This window comes from Diorhabda carinulata, chromosome 3 (genome assembly GCF_026250575.1).
Source record: "Diorhabda carinulata isolate Delta chromosome 3, icDioCari1.1, whole genome shotgun sequence".
Taxonomy (NCBI): Eukaryota; Metazoa; Arthropoda; class Insecta; order Coleoptera; family Chrysomelidae; genus Diorhabda; species Diorhabda carinulata.
This window is the reverse complement of record NC_079462.1, coordinates 21,869,694-21,882,852: the sequence shown is the minus strand read 5'-3', so window position 1 is coordinate 21,882,852 and position 13,159 is coordinate 21,869,694. Positions and strand designations below refer to the sequence as shown.

At 33.2% G+C, this 13,159-nt stretch overlaps 1 protein-coding gene across 1 annotated transcript in view; it reads left to right on the top strand.

The window, feature by feature from the left end:
- LOC130891624 (nucleoredoxin-like) overlaps nt 1-13,159 on the top strand; it is a 75,140-nt gene that overhangs the window by 5,275 nt on the left and 56,706 nt on the right. Inside the window, exons 2-3 of the mRNA XM_057796465.1 lie at nt 4,545-4,865; nt 8,162-8,272. Coding sequence (XP_057652448.1) covers nt 4,605-4,865; nt 8,162-8,272 — 372 coding nt within the window. The 5' untranslated portion in view covers nt 4,545-4,604. The remainder of the gene's footprint in view (nt 1-4,544; nt 4,866-8,161; nt 8,273-13,159) is intronic.

Below are 13,159 nucleotides of genomic sequence, written 5' to 3'. Positions count from 1 at the left end.
AACAACCTAACCTAACCAGCTTTAGAGGCACTACTAAAGCAGAAGTTATATTGAAATTTTGTGGCTGAGAACTGTAATTTCTGAAGCCAAATGTCAACACACACACACACACACACACACACACACACACACACGAGAAAATAATGTTTCTGTTTTTCTGTACAGTTAACTTGTGTTCATTTATTTTAGTTATGGATTAGTAAGTAGGTTTAATTACTCTCTCATACAGAAAAATAGACTATAACAATTTTTTTAGACGACGCCATCTGAAAGTTGTTCGTTCTGTATTCAGTTACATACCGAAAGTTGCGTTTTGAGTGTTCTATGTAGTGAAAGTTACAGTTCAAATGTGACTCTAGCCACATCAATGTTGACAGTTTCACTTCGATGATTTTACATAACCTTAAATTTATAATTTTCTGAAATTATTTGTTATGTCCGAAGTTTTGTCTAAATTATTGAATAACAATGAATGATGATGGAAAAGAAAACATCAGCGACGAAGAATTACTCGAATCCACGACACCTGATCTCACCGACGAAAGCAATGCGGCCGTTCTTAATTCGTTGCCCGATAAATCTCAAGGTACGAAAAACAGTACGAGCTCTTTATGAAGTGGTGTCACCAGAAAAAGGCGAAAAACCCAACGGGAAACGTAATGCTCGTTTATTTTTCAAAAAAATCTTATTCTGGAAAAGTTCTACTTTATGGTCTACATTCTCGATAATTAAAAGTACTTCGCAAAAGTAATACGCAATTAAACAAGATGTTCATATCAACAAATATCCAAAATATCCAAACTCATCAATTTCCTGAAGCAAAGGGTACACTGCAAAAAACTCAAAATCTTTAAACAGAGAAAATATAATAGAATTTTTGTTACATTCTTATGCGTCGTATAAAAAATGTTGTGTACGCCACGGTTGAAATACTACTTTGTTGAATTCGTGTGTTGCTCGCCTCGCTTCGCTTGTCTCGCAATTTTCAGACTCGTTCAACAAAGTAGCACTTTCAGTCCTTGGCATACAAATAACTATTTCACTCCAAAATATTGTAGTAACTGAAACAACTGTATAAACAACATTTCATATACCCCAAAAGTAATGATTACGATTTTCCAAAAATTCCATTTATATGATTCCGCTACACTTAGGTTTTCCCAAAGTTTATCTAATATATGAAAATCTGATTTAGTGATTTTTTTGAATATATTCAGTGAAAACATTATTTTTGTCCGTTTTCGGATACATACCTATTTACCTCCTGTACTTAGGTTCCTGTGACAATGTTTGGTCGCCAGAGCCATATCATTGATTTCAGAGAACGAGGTTGTTATTCTACTGCATTGATATTTCATTGTGAAAACATTCAATTTCTGTGGATTGAAATATAGATTTTTAAAAATATAGAGGAGGCTGGAATATCAGAAAAGACGCATAGAATATGAAACCGTACAAAGAATTTTCATTTCAAAATTCCAGAAATCCATTGGAATTTACACCCGTCGTTGAAAACAGCATTCCATTTATATATAGTTGTAGATTAAGAAAGATGATATTACTTTTTCCCGAACAACGCTGTTTTTTTTGTATTGTTGATAGTCTTCATTATTAAGGGAACTAGATGAATGTGGATGTTTTCGTTTGACGTTATTTACGCAAAATAAAATAGCGTGTTTGTTTTCGCATTTTAGAAATGAAAGCGACTATAGCTCCATGTTTACTATACAGACTACTTTGACATATAAACTTACATCATGTGGATCAAAGGTAGTATCGGATTTCTCGTGAAAAATTATTTCCATCTCAACTATTTTGTATTAAACTGGCTTTGACATAAAATAGAAGTTTTAATATTAAAAAAAAATCTCATTATAATGCAATAAAATAAAAGACTTCTAAGCGAATTAACTATTGTTTTTTAGAGTAGGGAAACATTTGAATTTATTTCTATGAATGGTTATCAAGTGAATATGATCATTCTAATAAAAGAGAAAATTGATTTACAAAACATACACAGTGACGTACAAACTGCAATAAGTGAAAATTATTTGATTTTATTATTTGGCATACATATCAAGGAAATATATGAATGATTAACATTTCACATTAATCGGGTAGAAATCAACTTTCTTATTAATATTCAATCCCTAAGATACAAAACAGATGAACTGTATTTTTTTCTAGAGGAGTTTCATTTTTCAGAGATTGTTGCCATCACTGAACATTGGTTAAACAATAATGAGCCTGTTCTTGTCAAAAACTATACCACAGTAGCCAGATTCGATAGAACTAATTTATCTTATGGAGGTACTATGATCATGTCCACAAATATCGACTTTTCCGAAATAATACACTTCAATGATATAATATCTGATAAAATATTCGAATTTTCTATCGTCGAATCCAAAACTTTTGACCTCTGTATTGTTTGTATTTACAGAAAACATGACGCTGGCGTGCATACTTTCTGTCACAATTTACTGACCTTACTGGAGTCCTTACCTCTAAAATGCGAACTAATTCTATCTGTCGATCTCAATATTGACTATTCCAGTGTGTGTGCTGGTCAAGAATGTCTTCAATCAATTTTTGGTATGGTCATGCATATAATGGCACCAACCAGAATAACTAAGACCAGTTCCAGTACTATAGACTATGTCGTAAGCAAAATAAACCCTGGTCCACTAAAGGTTTACGTATATCTGCAAAGAACATGCGATCTTTATCGCACCCAAAAAAATTCTCGGATAGTGTCATCTTCACAAATTACGTGAAACTATACAGAAAAATGTATCATAAGACAATAAAAGATATTTATTATAATAGGAGACTCGCCAGTTCTTGTTATGTTGCTGAATAAACCTTCTTCATCGAGCATAATTTCTACTACACCTAATGACCTCTATAATTACTTTGTAAGTGTAGCCAAAAATTTATCAAATTCTAGAACTTCTTCTCATGATCCGCTTTCATATCTACCTGATGCTAATGCTAACTTACGCAGTTTCTTCTTTATACCCGTGGTTTTAGCAGAGCTTCGTAGTACAATTAATGACATCAAAAATAAAAACTCATCTGAAACTGATGGATATTAAAAATGTTTTAGAGTCTATCCGATTGCACATTATTGCACCTTATCACTTTAATTACTATCCATCAGTTTGGGTTTGTAAGTAACAAATGCACAAATGATGCTATTTTCTCCCTCCTAAATAATGTGTACTCTAGCCTTAAGAGCCATCACTCCCAACTTTAGTATTTACTATATACAATAGTATATAGTAAATACTAAATCGTCTATACGTATTCATAATCAGGTGATCAATATTCTCCATAGGTGTCTCATTCCATTCCGCCTCCTTCTCATGTCGAAGAGCCTTCAAAGTTTAAGGAGTCCACTATAAATTTCTTCATCTCCTACTCAATTTTTTCATTGGAAAGTTACTGTTTTATGAAATCTCTCGTATACTAATAATATTACTAATATTTTATATATTCTAAATCGTTTGTTCTATAATAACAAATACCGGGTGTCTGCCGGGAAGGTAGACTACTCAGTTTGTTTATAATTTTCGATTAAATGAAAGAGAATGGATCTTATATTGATAAATTGCATTACATTCTCACACATTTTAGGCGATACTTTATTAATTTCATCACGAATATTTTGTTTCAGTTGCTCCAGCGTTTCTGGTTTGTTTGCATAAAACTTGCTTTTTAGATATCCCCACAAAGATATGTCCGGAATAGTCAATTCAGGCGATCGTGGAGGCCAATCAACATCACCATTTCTTGAAATAACTTGTGGAAAGAGGTATCGCAGTAATTCCATTGTAATCCTGACTGTATGCAATGTGATACCGTCTTGTTGATACCACATGTTAATCAAGCCTAAAACATGCAGTCGAGGCGTTAAAAAACTTTCAATCACATCACGATATCGCTCCCCGTTTTCAGTTTTGAAGAAGTAAGGTCCAATGATTCCTCCTCACCAAATTGCACACCAAACTGTCATTTTAAATGGAAGCAAAGGTGACTGATGAATAATTTGAGGGTTTTCCATTGCCCAGAATCAATTATTCTGTTCATTTACATTCAAATGAAAATGTGCCTTATCACTCATCCTATTGGCATATGTATGTCGGCGTAAATGGTCTTTTGGAAGAAGCTCTTGTGTCAACTGAGTTTTAAATGGAAACAAATGCAAATCCTTGTACAAAATTGGAGCCAAAGTTGTTCTTTGAAGACCAAGCTCCTGAACACGGCGTCGAATTGAGGTTGATGGATTGTTTTGAACACTTTCTTGAGCAGCAGTAATGTTTTTTCACGTAACTATCTCATCGTCACAGTAATCGATGATAGATTTTGATAAAATGTTTTAACGATTAAAACACGTTGGTTTACCGAATATTTTTCCATAATAAAATTGCCACGTCTCTACTTCACGACTACCAAATATGAAATGTTAACACTAATGTTTACCTTCCTGGCGGACACCCAGTATATATCAAATTTATCTAACGTTCTGTCTTTCGTTTCAGCTTTTCAACGATGCCGTTTAGTTAATGCTTCAAGCCATTAGCGATCTCTAATTCTGCATAATGGAAAAAACCAAATGGCACGACCGTCTCTTCGGTAAAAAGCTAATAAAATGCGACTCTGTGAACACCAACTCTAACTCCAACAACTTCGAGCTTATCTCTACCAGCGAAGCTCTCCAAAATGTAAATATTACGGGCGTTTATTTTTCTTTCGCTAATATTAATCTTCAAAGTGACGAGTTTATCAACAAACTGAAAGATCTCCACGAAAGGCTAAAAAGTGTTAGTTGCAATGATGAGAAAAAATTTGAAGTTATACAGGTGAGGATATTAATGATTCAAATATATACTAATTAAGTGGTAACTTTTTGTGATATATTTTTAATATGCTTTTGGATAAACCCAAGGCTTAGGAATCTGTATAAACTATAATTAAAAATGAGAATGAAGTCACAAGAGTCCAAAAAAATTACATAGAATTTAGTAAATTCTAATAAAATAAATTCATCCAAAATGTATTGTGAATATTTTTCAAATTTAGTCTCGCACAAAAAAAACAGTAAAAATTGCATAAATAACCTGAAGCTTGGAAGAAATTAAAGTGAAATCTAAGTTCGGAACATAAAATATTGTTTTCTCATTTATGTATTCAAATATTATCTTCTCTTCGAAATATGCGCTAGAAATGTAGAGAAATTCGCTTGATGAAGCTAACCATTAATCAGATAATTTTTCAGTCAGTATCTCAATATTGAATCAACTGTTCTCTATATATACCATACTGTATCCAATGAAAAAATAATTTCAACTACAGTTTGTAGTAGGCCAATTATTGTGGCTCACAAGTCATTTCTGTTCGAGAACTAGTTCCAATATTATAATAAGGAATTACGAGGGCAGTTTTTTATTTCAACCTCCGATAGGCTAAGAATAAAAGAAAAATTCATTTAATAATTTTATTACCAAAAGATTGACACACTTACAGTTACGTTTCGAAATAAGACATTTGTCATATCTGTGAACAAGCCTCTCAATACCCTCTTCAGAGAAAGTAGTAATGATGAATCTGCGGTTTTCTTTAATCATTCTTTCAACTCTTCGAATCAGGTCATTTGAAACGACAGATTAGCACTCTTGGACCCCTTTATCATGCATACCATTACGGCCATCTTCAAACTTCCGACACCTTTCAAGCCCCACTCCATCACTCATGAAGTTTTCTCCATATACACGACTCATTCTCCGATGGATTTCAGCAGCACTTTGGCCTTCAGCCTATCGGAAACGAATCCCACTTCGCAATTCACACTTACCAGGAGCACCAATAATGGCGGACGTGTTTGCGCGGCTGGAGCACAACGCCGACTGACGCCTGATTGTCAACAATTGCGGTGTGTAGTGCGTAAGCTTCGCAGTCGTCTACAGCGTGTGCCTGTTTTCATCTGCTCGCGCAGCCTCTGAGCGATCGGAGATTGAAAAAAAGAACGGCCCTCGTTCCCATTTGCATTCAACTCTAAATAAAAACAATCCATTAACAGCAAATGAGAAGTTCCAAGAGAATAGAGTTAATTTTCAAATTTGCCCAAACGAACACCTACTTAATTGCCGTACGATAACTTTGAAATATTAGGTATATCCACAATATAAGTTACGTTTGTATTTCTACCAGCGACAGTTTCGATCATGCATGGAAATTACTATGGCTCAAGCTGAAGAAATGTACGCCATTTATTAACAAATCTGCAAGGCTTAGGGAGAAAATGCTATGAGTGAATCAATAATTAGAAGATGGGTCAGATAGTTTAATAAAAAACGTAATCAAGTGCGCGATGACAAACGATGTGGACGCCCATCTTTGATACTGATTTACGTAATTGAAGAGAAGCTTATGTGAAACCATATACTGACAAGGAGCGGATTTGCTATGGAATTCATGCAAATCTCACGATAATTAATTTATGAAACTGTTGAAATTTGAAATTTTGAAAACTTTGCTCTCATTGAGTAACCAACATTTTACTGAACAACAAAAAAACAACGGAAGGGCAGTGCACTTTAGGTTTGAAAACACTACAATGAAGACGGTGATGATATTCTTTCTCGTACAGTCATAGGAATTGAATCTTGGGTATCTTCGAAAAGTCCAGAAACTAAAGAGAATCAATGGAATGAAGGCAAACTCCGTCCCAAATGAAAGTAAGCAGCCTAAGACAACTCGAAAACTCATGTGCACCGTTTTTGGGAAAAGGCACTTTGCTGAGGATTTCTGACCACAAGTAAACAATTCACAGAACTAGTGTCGAGGATTACTATCAAAAAATGTTTTTTTCGAGCTCACTCTGCGAACGTGACAACAAAATTCCTACAGCAATTTAGGTGGGACGTGTTTCATCATCCTCCGTACACTTTGGTGTTCAATACTTTAACTTATGAAGTGACCCTAGCTGTAAGAGAATCGAACAAAAAAATTGTACGAGCGATTGGATCAAATAGTGGGATTACACACGGAGCATCTGCTCTTCCGTTAAAGGAACTTGCTGGAGCATAGATAAGTATAAGCTGGGTTTGAGGATACAACAAAACTTGAAGGCGTTGCTGAATATGATCACAATTTGTTCGTATAGTTGACGTTATGTAAATTCCAAAGATATTTATTAAACGCGAACACAACAAACAATCTAGCCTAGAAAAGGTGCTGTGTACATGACTATACCAAACCTATTTCCATTAGTCGAAAAACCGAGGAAGGAGTAGAATAAACATTAGTGACGGGAGAAGGTCAATGGTTGTGCAATGTTTCATTACTCTGCCATTATCTCGTATTCTACTACATCAATTATGTTTACAATTATGGTACAGTTCGCAGGATGATCAGTACTTGACCACTATACTAAACTGTATATTATACCAATGAAAGCGGACCTTAACTATCAGGAGAAAAACAATACATGATTAATTTTTGTTGACATGATAAATTTAATTAGTGGTAATTGTACTGAAGTTATTAAATGTTATACGTAGAAATTTTTTACCCGCCATATTATAATAGTTGTACTTTTAACTTCTTGTCAATTACTGCCAAAATTTTTCTTTATCGTTCTAACTTTGTTAACTTTTATGTTGTTGTTGATGTTGAAGTTTCGGCATCTGTGGTTGATTTCCACCCTCTTAGTTTTTTTCACTATTGTGATGGCACCACTCTCGTTAATACTAATTGTTTGCCAATAATAGTCAAAATTTTATATGGTGCATTCAATATTATGGTAATTATTACATTGTCAATAGTATTCAATTGACAAGAGTGTCATTTCTTGTCAATAATCTGTTAGCTAGATTATATGGGAGGGGTAGGTGAATATATTTGTAAATTATAATCCTCCCAATTTTAGAGTAAATGAGATCCATCCAAGTACAAGTATACCAAGCTTCTGGATCAAATAATACAAATTTAAAAGGAGGATCAGGAGAATGAAGGATACAATAAATTCCTCTTAATTGGTTATTCATTCTGTACTTCAATCAACGAAATATAAATAAAGTTTAATCATTATCTCATTTCCTCGAAACTTAATATTACTTTTTATAAACTGAACTATGTATAACTTCAGTTTTTTTAGGTTGTGATGTGGTCACATAACGATAATTACGGCGATATCGAAAGTAGCCACCGGGAGAGCTTGATGGGATTACCATGGTTTGCCATGCCTTTTAGTGAGATCGATTTGAAGGTTAGTCTACTCTTCACTAGCGCTAAATTGCTTTCCGTATTTCGACTGCTTGATAAATGCGATTTCCTTTTTGCCTGCATATAACGAGAGACACATTTATTTTGAAAAGTTTGTAACTTTTATGAAAGATACGAATTTATTATATATATAATTAAATTTATTAATTCTCCTTCCTTATCAATTTCATTGAAAGTTTTTTCATTTAATATTTAGTAGTAGCCGTCTCATCATTAATTATTCTTTCTCTCCTCTTTTCCTTTCAGTTTTTGAGATATGGGATAAGGAATATCGTTCCTTTTGTACCCATTTCATGTCTTCTGTTATTCTTTTCAATTCCTGTGTCCCTTTTTTGTCTATCTATTGTTTCTAATTCATTTATGTATTTCTTTCTCACATTTGGTGTGTATTAATGGTATTTCCGGACTCGTTGATTTAACTGTCTTCACTCTTATGATACAAATTGATCCGCTTTTTATTTATTTTATATAATTGATCCATTTGTCGTTTCTTTTGTAATATCTATACATTTTATTTTTATTTATATTGTCCCACTTACATGTTCCATTATAATAATTAATTAATTAATAATTAAATCAAAAACGACTGCTGAAATAGAGAGGTTAAAACCTCTCTATTCCAGTAGTCATTTTTGTTTTCATTTATTATCTTGACGTTGGCTTTAGTTAATTTGATTCCCATTCTCTTTTTTTTTCTATCTCCAAACATTATGGATTTTGTATCAATACCACATCGTTAACATATAACAGACTAATAATTCCAAGTTCCACATTGTATGATAAGTATCCATTCTATAGAAAAAAATTGATTATTTGGTTTGAAGAGATTTCATTATTCCATTCATTCGGCATTAACTTTATTACACTTGTTTCAATGATAATCTGATTAATGAATTCCATCAATGAATTAAGAATCTGGAAGGCTGTCGAATATGCTTCTATGACTTTTCTTGCTGGGGCGTGGTACTGAGTGTTCAGGAGAGATCCAACAATTCCATTCCTTCTAAAAAGTTCATTATGTAGTATTGCTCTAACTGCAAAGATTTTCTATTCCATCCTTAGCACTCTCAACCCCTCTATATTGTTCCAATAACTGATTTTACCTTTCCTACCTTTTTTATTGCTTCATCTATTCTCTTGGAATCGATTTCACAGAAGGGTTGAGGTTCCTCTTGAACAAATATGTCGGCTATTTCATTGCCCATTGGAAAGTAGCTTTATTCTGTTTGTCTAGCTCATCTAAATTGTACACGTGTTCCCATATTAACTGTGATCTTATAAAATTGGAACCAAAAGCTTATAGCTGCCTGACTTTTAGACAATATGATGAGCTCTTGTTTGCAATAATTGTTAATAACATTGTTAGGATGCACGCAAGCAAGTATTTTTGGCCCAGTCTTAGCAATGGTTTTACCCAGATCTCTTTGTGTCTCAATAATTCTGCCCTTATATCGCTCACACTACTTAATGAGATGCTCAGGTATTCTACTGAATATATGTCAAATAATCGACAATCTTGCATAATCATATCCTGTATTTTTTACTATGTTTTTTGGTGTTGATGCAAGTTCCTCTAGAGGATCGTCTTCAATATATTTATGGTCACTTAAATGGAGCAGCCCATAAACCAAGTTGAAGGTCAGGAATCGCTACTATTGAACGACAGAACTCACTAAAAAGCTGTATAAAAACTTCTATATTTCAAACAATAAACATAATCTCATAAAAATTACGAAGAGAGAAATGCTTTATTGTCAAAAAATTGTCACAATTTATAGACAAACGCAAAATAGACAAAATGAAGTTACAAATAAAATATAATTCCAAAATACAGAAGAAAACCACAATGAGTAACAAAATTATAGGTAATAGTAATAGGTAATAATTAGTAAATAGGTACATAGCAAAAATTGAACCACTAGGCAACATGTCCAGAATTAAATATTCCATACACTTTCCAGTAAGTATGCAACTGATTGTGCATTTTTTTGCATTGTAAAATATTGAGCCCGTAACTAATTCTGAATGTGAAGTAGGTAGGTAAAGGTCGTGCTCCGCGTTCCTAAGTGGATAGCCTTGTAACGGCCTTTCTGAAATTGAGTCAGAATTTTTAAAGAAGTCCCTGCATTAAGCCCGAGTAAATATCTACCAGCTCTCTTCTGTAGTTTGAAGATTCGCTCAAATTGACAGTCATAGATCTGTTGTACTCATTCTGGTGGAGATGAAAGTCGTTTTCAAGTCATTTCTTGTGCGAAATTCCAATTCAACCTTAAACTTTCTTTGAATATTGATTTTTTAAGGGATGTAAACATCAGAATGCCTAAATACGATTTTCACTAAATTGCATATAACAAATATGGGATAGGCCTTCTCAAAGTAGCATGCTCATCCTTCAAAGCCCTTTTTGAATAATAATCATAGATTGTGTCTATACGTTACCATGGTGGTAAGGTAGAGTGTAGTATCTTCATGATGAGGCTTTTAGAATTTAAATTAGCTTATTCTGAAATGAATTAAATAACAAGTTTGTGCTTTAAAACCTCTTTCACTCCATTCCGTCTCTACAAATATACTATTGTCTACTAGAATAATACTGTCGACAGGAGTTCAGATAAAACTCTGAGTTTAATATGAATAAATATTTTAGTTTGATACGAATAGAACTTCACTCTGGAATTCTGAATTTGGACAAAGAAAAATATCTCTTCATGTAAATCGAGAGTTAAAAACCATTCTATAAAACTTTTGAAATCAAATTTTCCCTCGAATATTTCAAATAGCATCATAAATTTCCAACAAATCTCCTTTCGTTGTATTTTGTGCCATTTGGGATCGCAAAAAGCGATAAAAACCGAAAAATAGTCTGACGTATAAAATTTTATGGAGGCAATTTTTGCTAATTTTGTTTTCGTTTAGTGTACAGTGTTTAAGCCTTCTGGTTGAGCGTAGACTCGTTTGGAGTTTGATTCTCGCTGATCGTTTCAGATATACCAAAAATCGAATAATCATTGCTATTTCAGAATATAATAGAAGTAATAAAAATGCAAATTATTGGCCTGGTGGTTTTTGATTTTGTCTTTAGTTAATAGAAGTTTGCTAATATATTTTATACTGAATGAGACGATACTGTGACTTGAAGATATTCACCTGGAACTGAAAATGAAGATACACACTATAACAACGATAACAAAATTGAGTTGAAAATTTTACAATAATACAAAAGGGAGCCAATAATAATTGGCATAAAACATCTAACAGGAATTGGGGGAAAATAAAGTGGGACAAATGTAAAGAATAAGAGATAGGACAAATAACAAAACCAGAACAAAATATAGAGAAATTGGTAAATAAGTATGGATATATGGATATTTTCAGAAAGGAAATAAACTGCGTTCCAAGAAAAGTTTGGTAGAAGAAAACTTTATATTGAATGAAAGTATTTACAAGGGACAGAAAAAAGAAGAAACATTGGATCATTCTACTCCCGGGAAGTTAGAATGAGGAGGGAAGAAGAGTTAATTGAACCTGTTTCTGGTATTTTTTCCTTTTCTACCTTATAATTTCACGTTACATCTAAAAGTGTACCTTCAAACTTCAGATCAGTGTATTTGCTTAATTTATAACAAGAATTTCGATTTCTCTTTCTTCAGTTACGAAGTGAATGGTTTATTGATTTTATAATCGGCAATACCAAACGACTACAACAACAACTAACTACTCACTACACATCAGTCATTTTGGATTTCTCTTAAAACAGCGCGGATAGTTGTCGTTAACAAATAACGAATTTCATTGTTTTTACTTTAAATTTTGGTGTTCTTTTCTAGTTTGTTACAGATGACTAAACAAAAATATTTCAAATATAAGCAGAAAATCTACAATATCTACAATATTGGTTGGAATGGGGGTGTATGATTACACAAGATTCCTAAAGCAACATTAAAAAGACATTTAGATGAAAGTTATTCAGAAGTTTGCAAAATATCTTGTGTTTTGAAATTAATAAAAGAAGGCAGCAAATTTGAGAATGTTCTAGTAGAGTACATATTATTTTTCGAGGAGCACAAGTTTGGGTTAACTATCACAGATGTTGGGAAAATTGTTTATCAGAGAAAATTGGACTAAAGGCTTGATACCACGCCTTCAAAAATACAAGATTTAACAGGAAAAGTATCAAAACTTTTTGATATTATGAGCAAATAATTGACACTAACAATCTGAATGCTTACAAAATATTTAATCTTGATCGTTTTTCTGCAATTACCAGGATACATTAAGCACATATTTCAATCGCTTGACGTATCATTTTTCAAGCCAATGAGCACTTACAGCATCCAAGCCATTGAATACGTTCGCATTCTGGCAGTGCTGTAGCCCATTATTAACTATCACCATTTTTGCATCCGGCTAAAGTTTTGTCTCCAATGTTACCAGTGCTGGACTAAAATGATTCAATATTTTCTACTACAATTTCCAAAATGTAATATGATGTACTCTCCACATCCCAGGTTGCTTAGCTGTCAAAGTTTAACGAATTTCATAAGTAGGCTAAATAGTCTATCCCCATTACCCAGAAACAATTTAACGGTTAAAGACAAGCGCTCAAAAAGCTGTTGAACTGACATCGTATAAAAGTGATTGGAGACATCTCATCAGAGGGCTAAACAGCCCAAAAAGTTCCATTGCAATTAAATGAACCGATCAAGCAGACGATAAAAAAATAACTAATAAGTAAATAGAACAAAACAAGAAACTGATAAAACAGCATGTATTAAGAAAAAGAAAAAATTGAAGACAGTGGAGAGTCGACTGAAGAAGAAAAATTCAGTACGAGAGTAGTACGAGAGATATTTAGTTTTATGGATAAGTT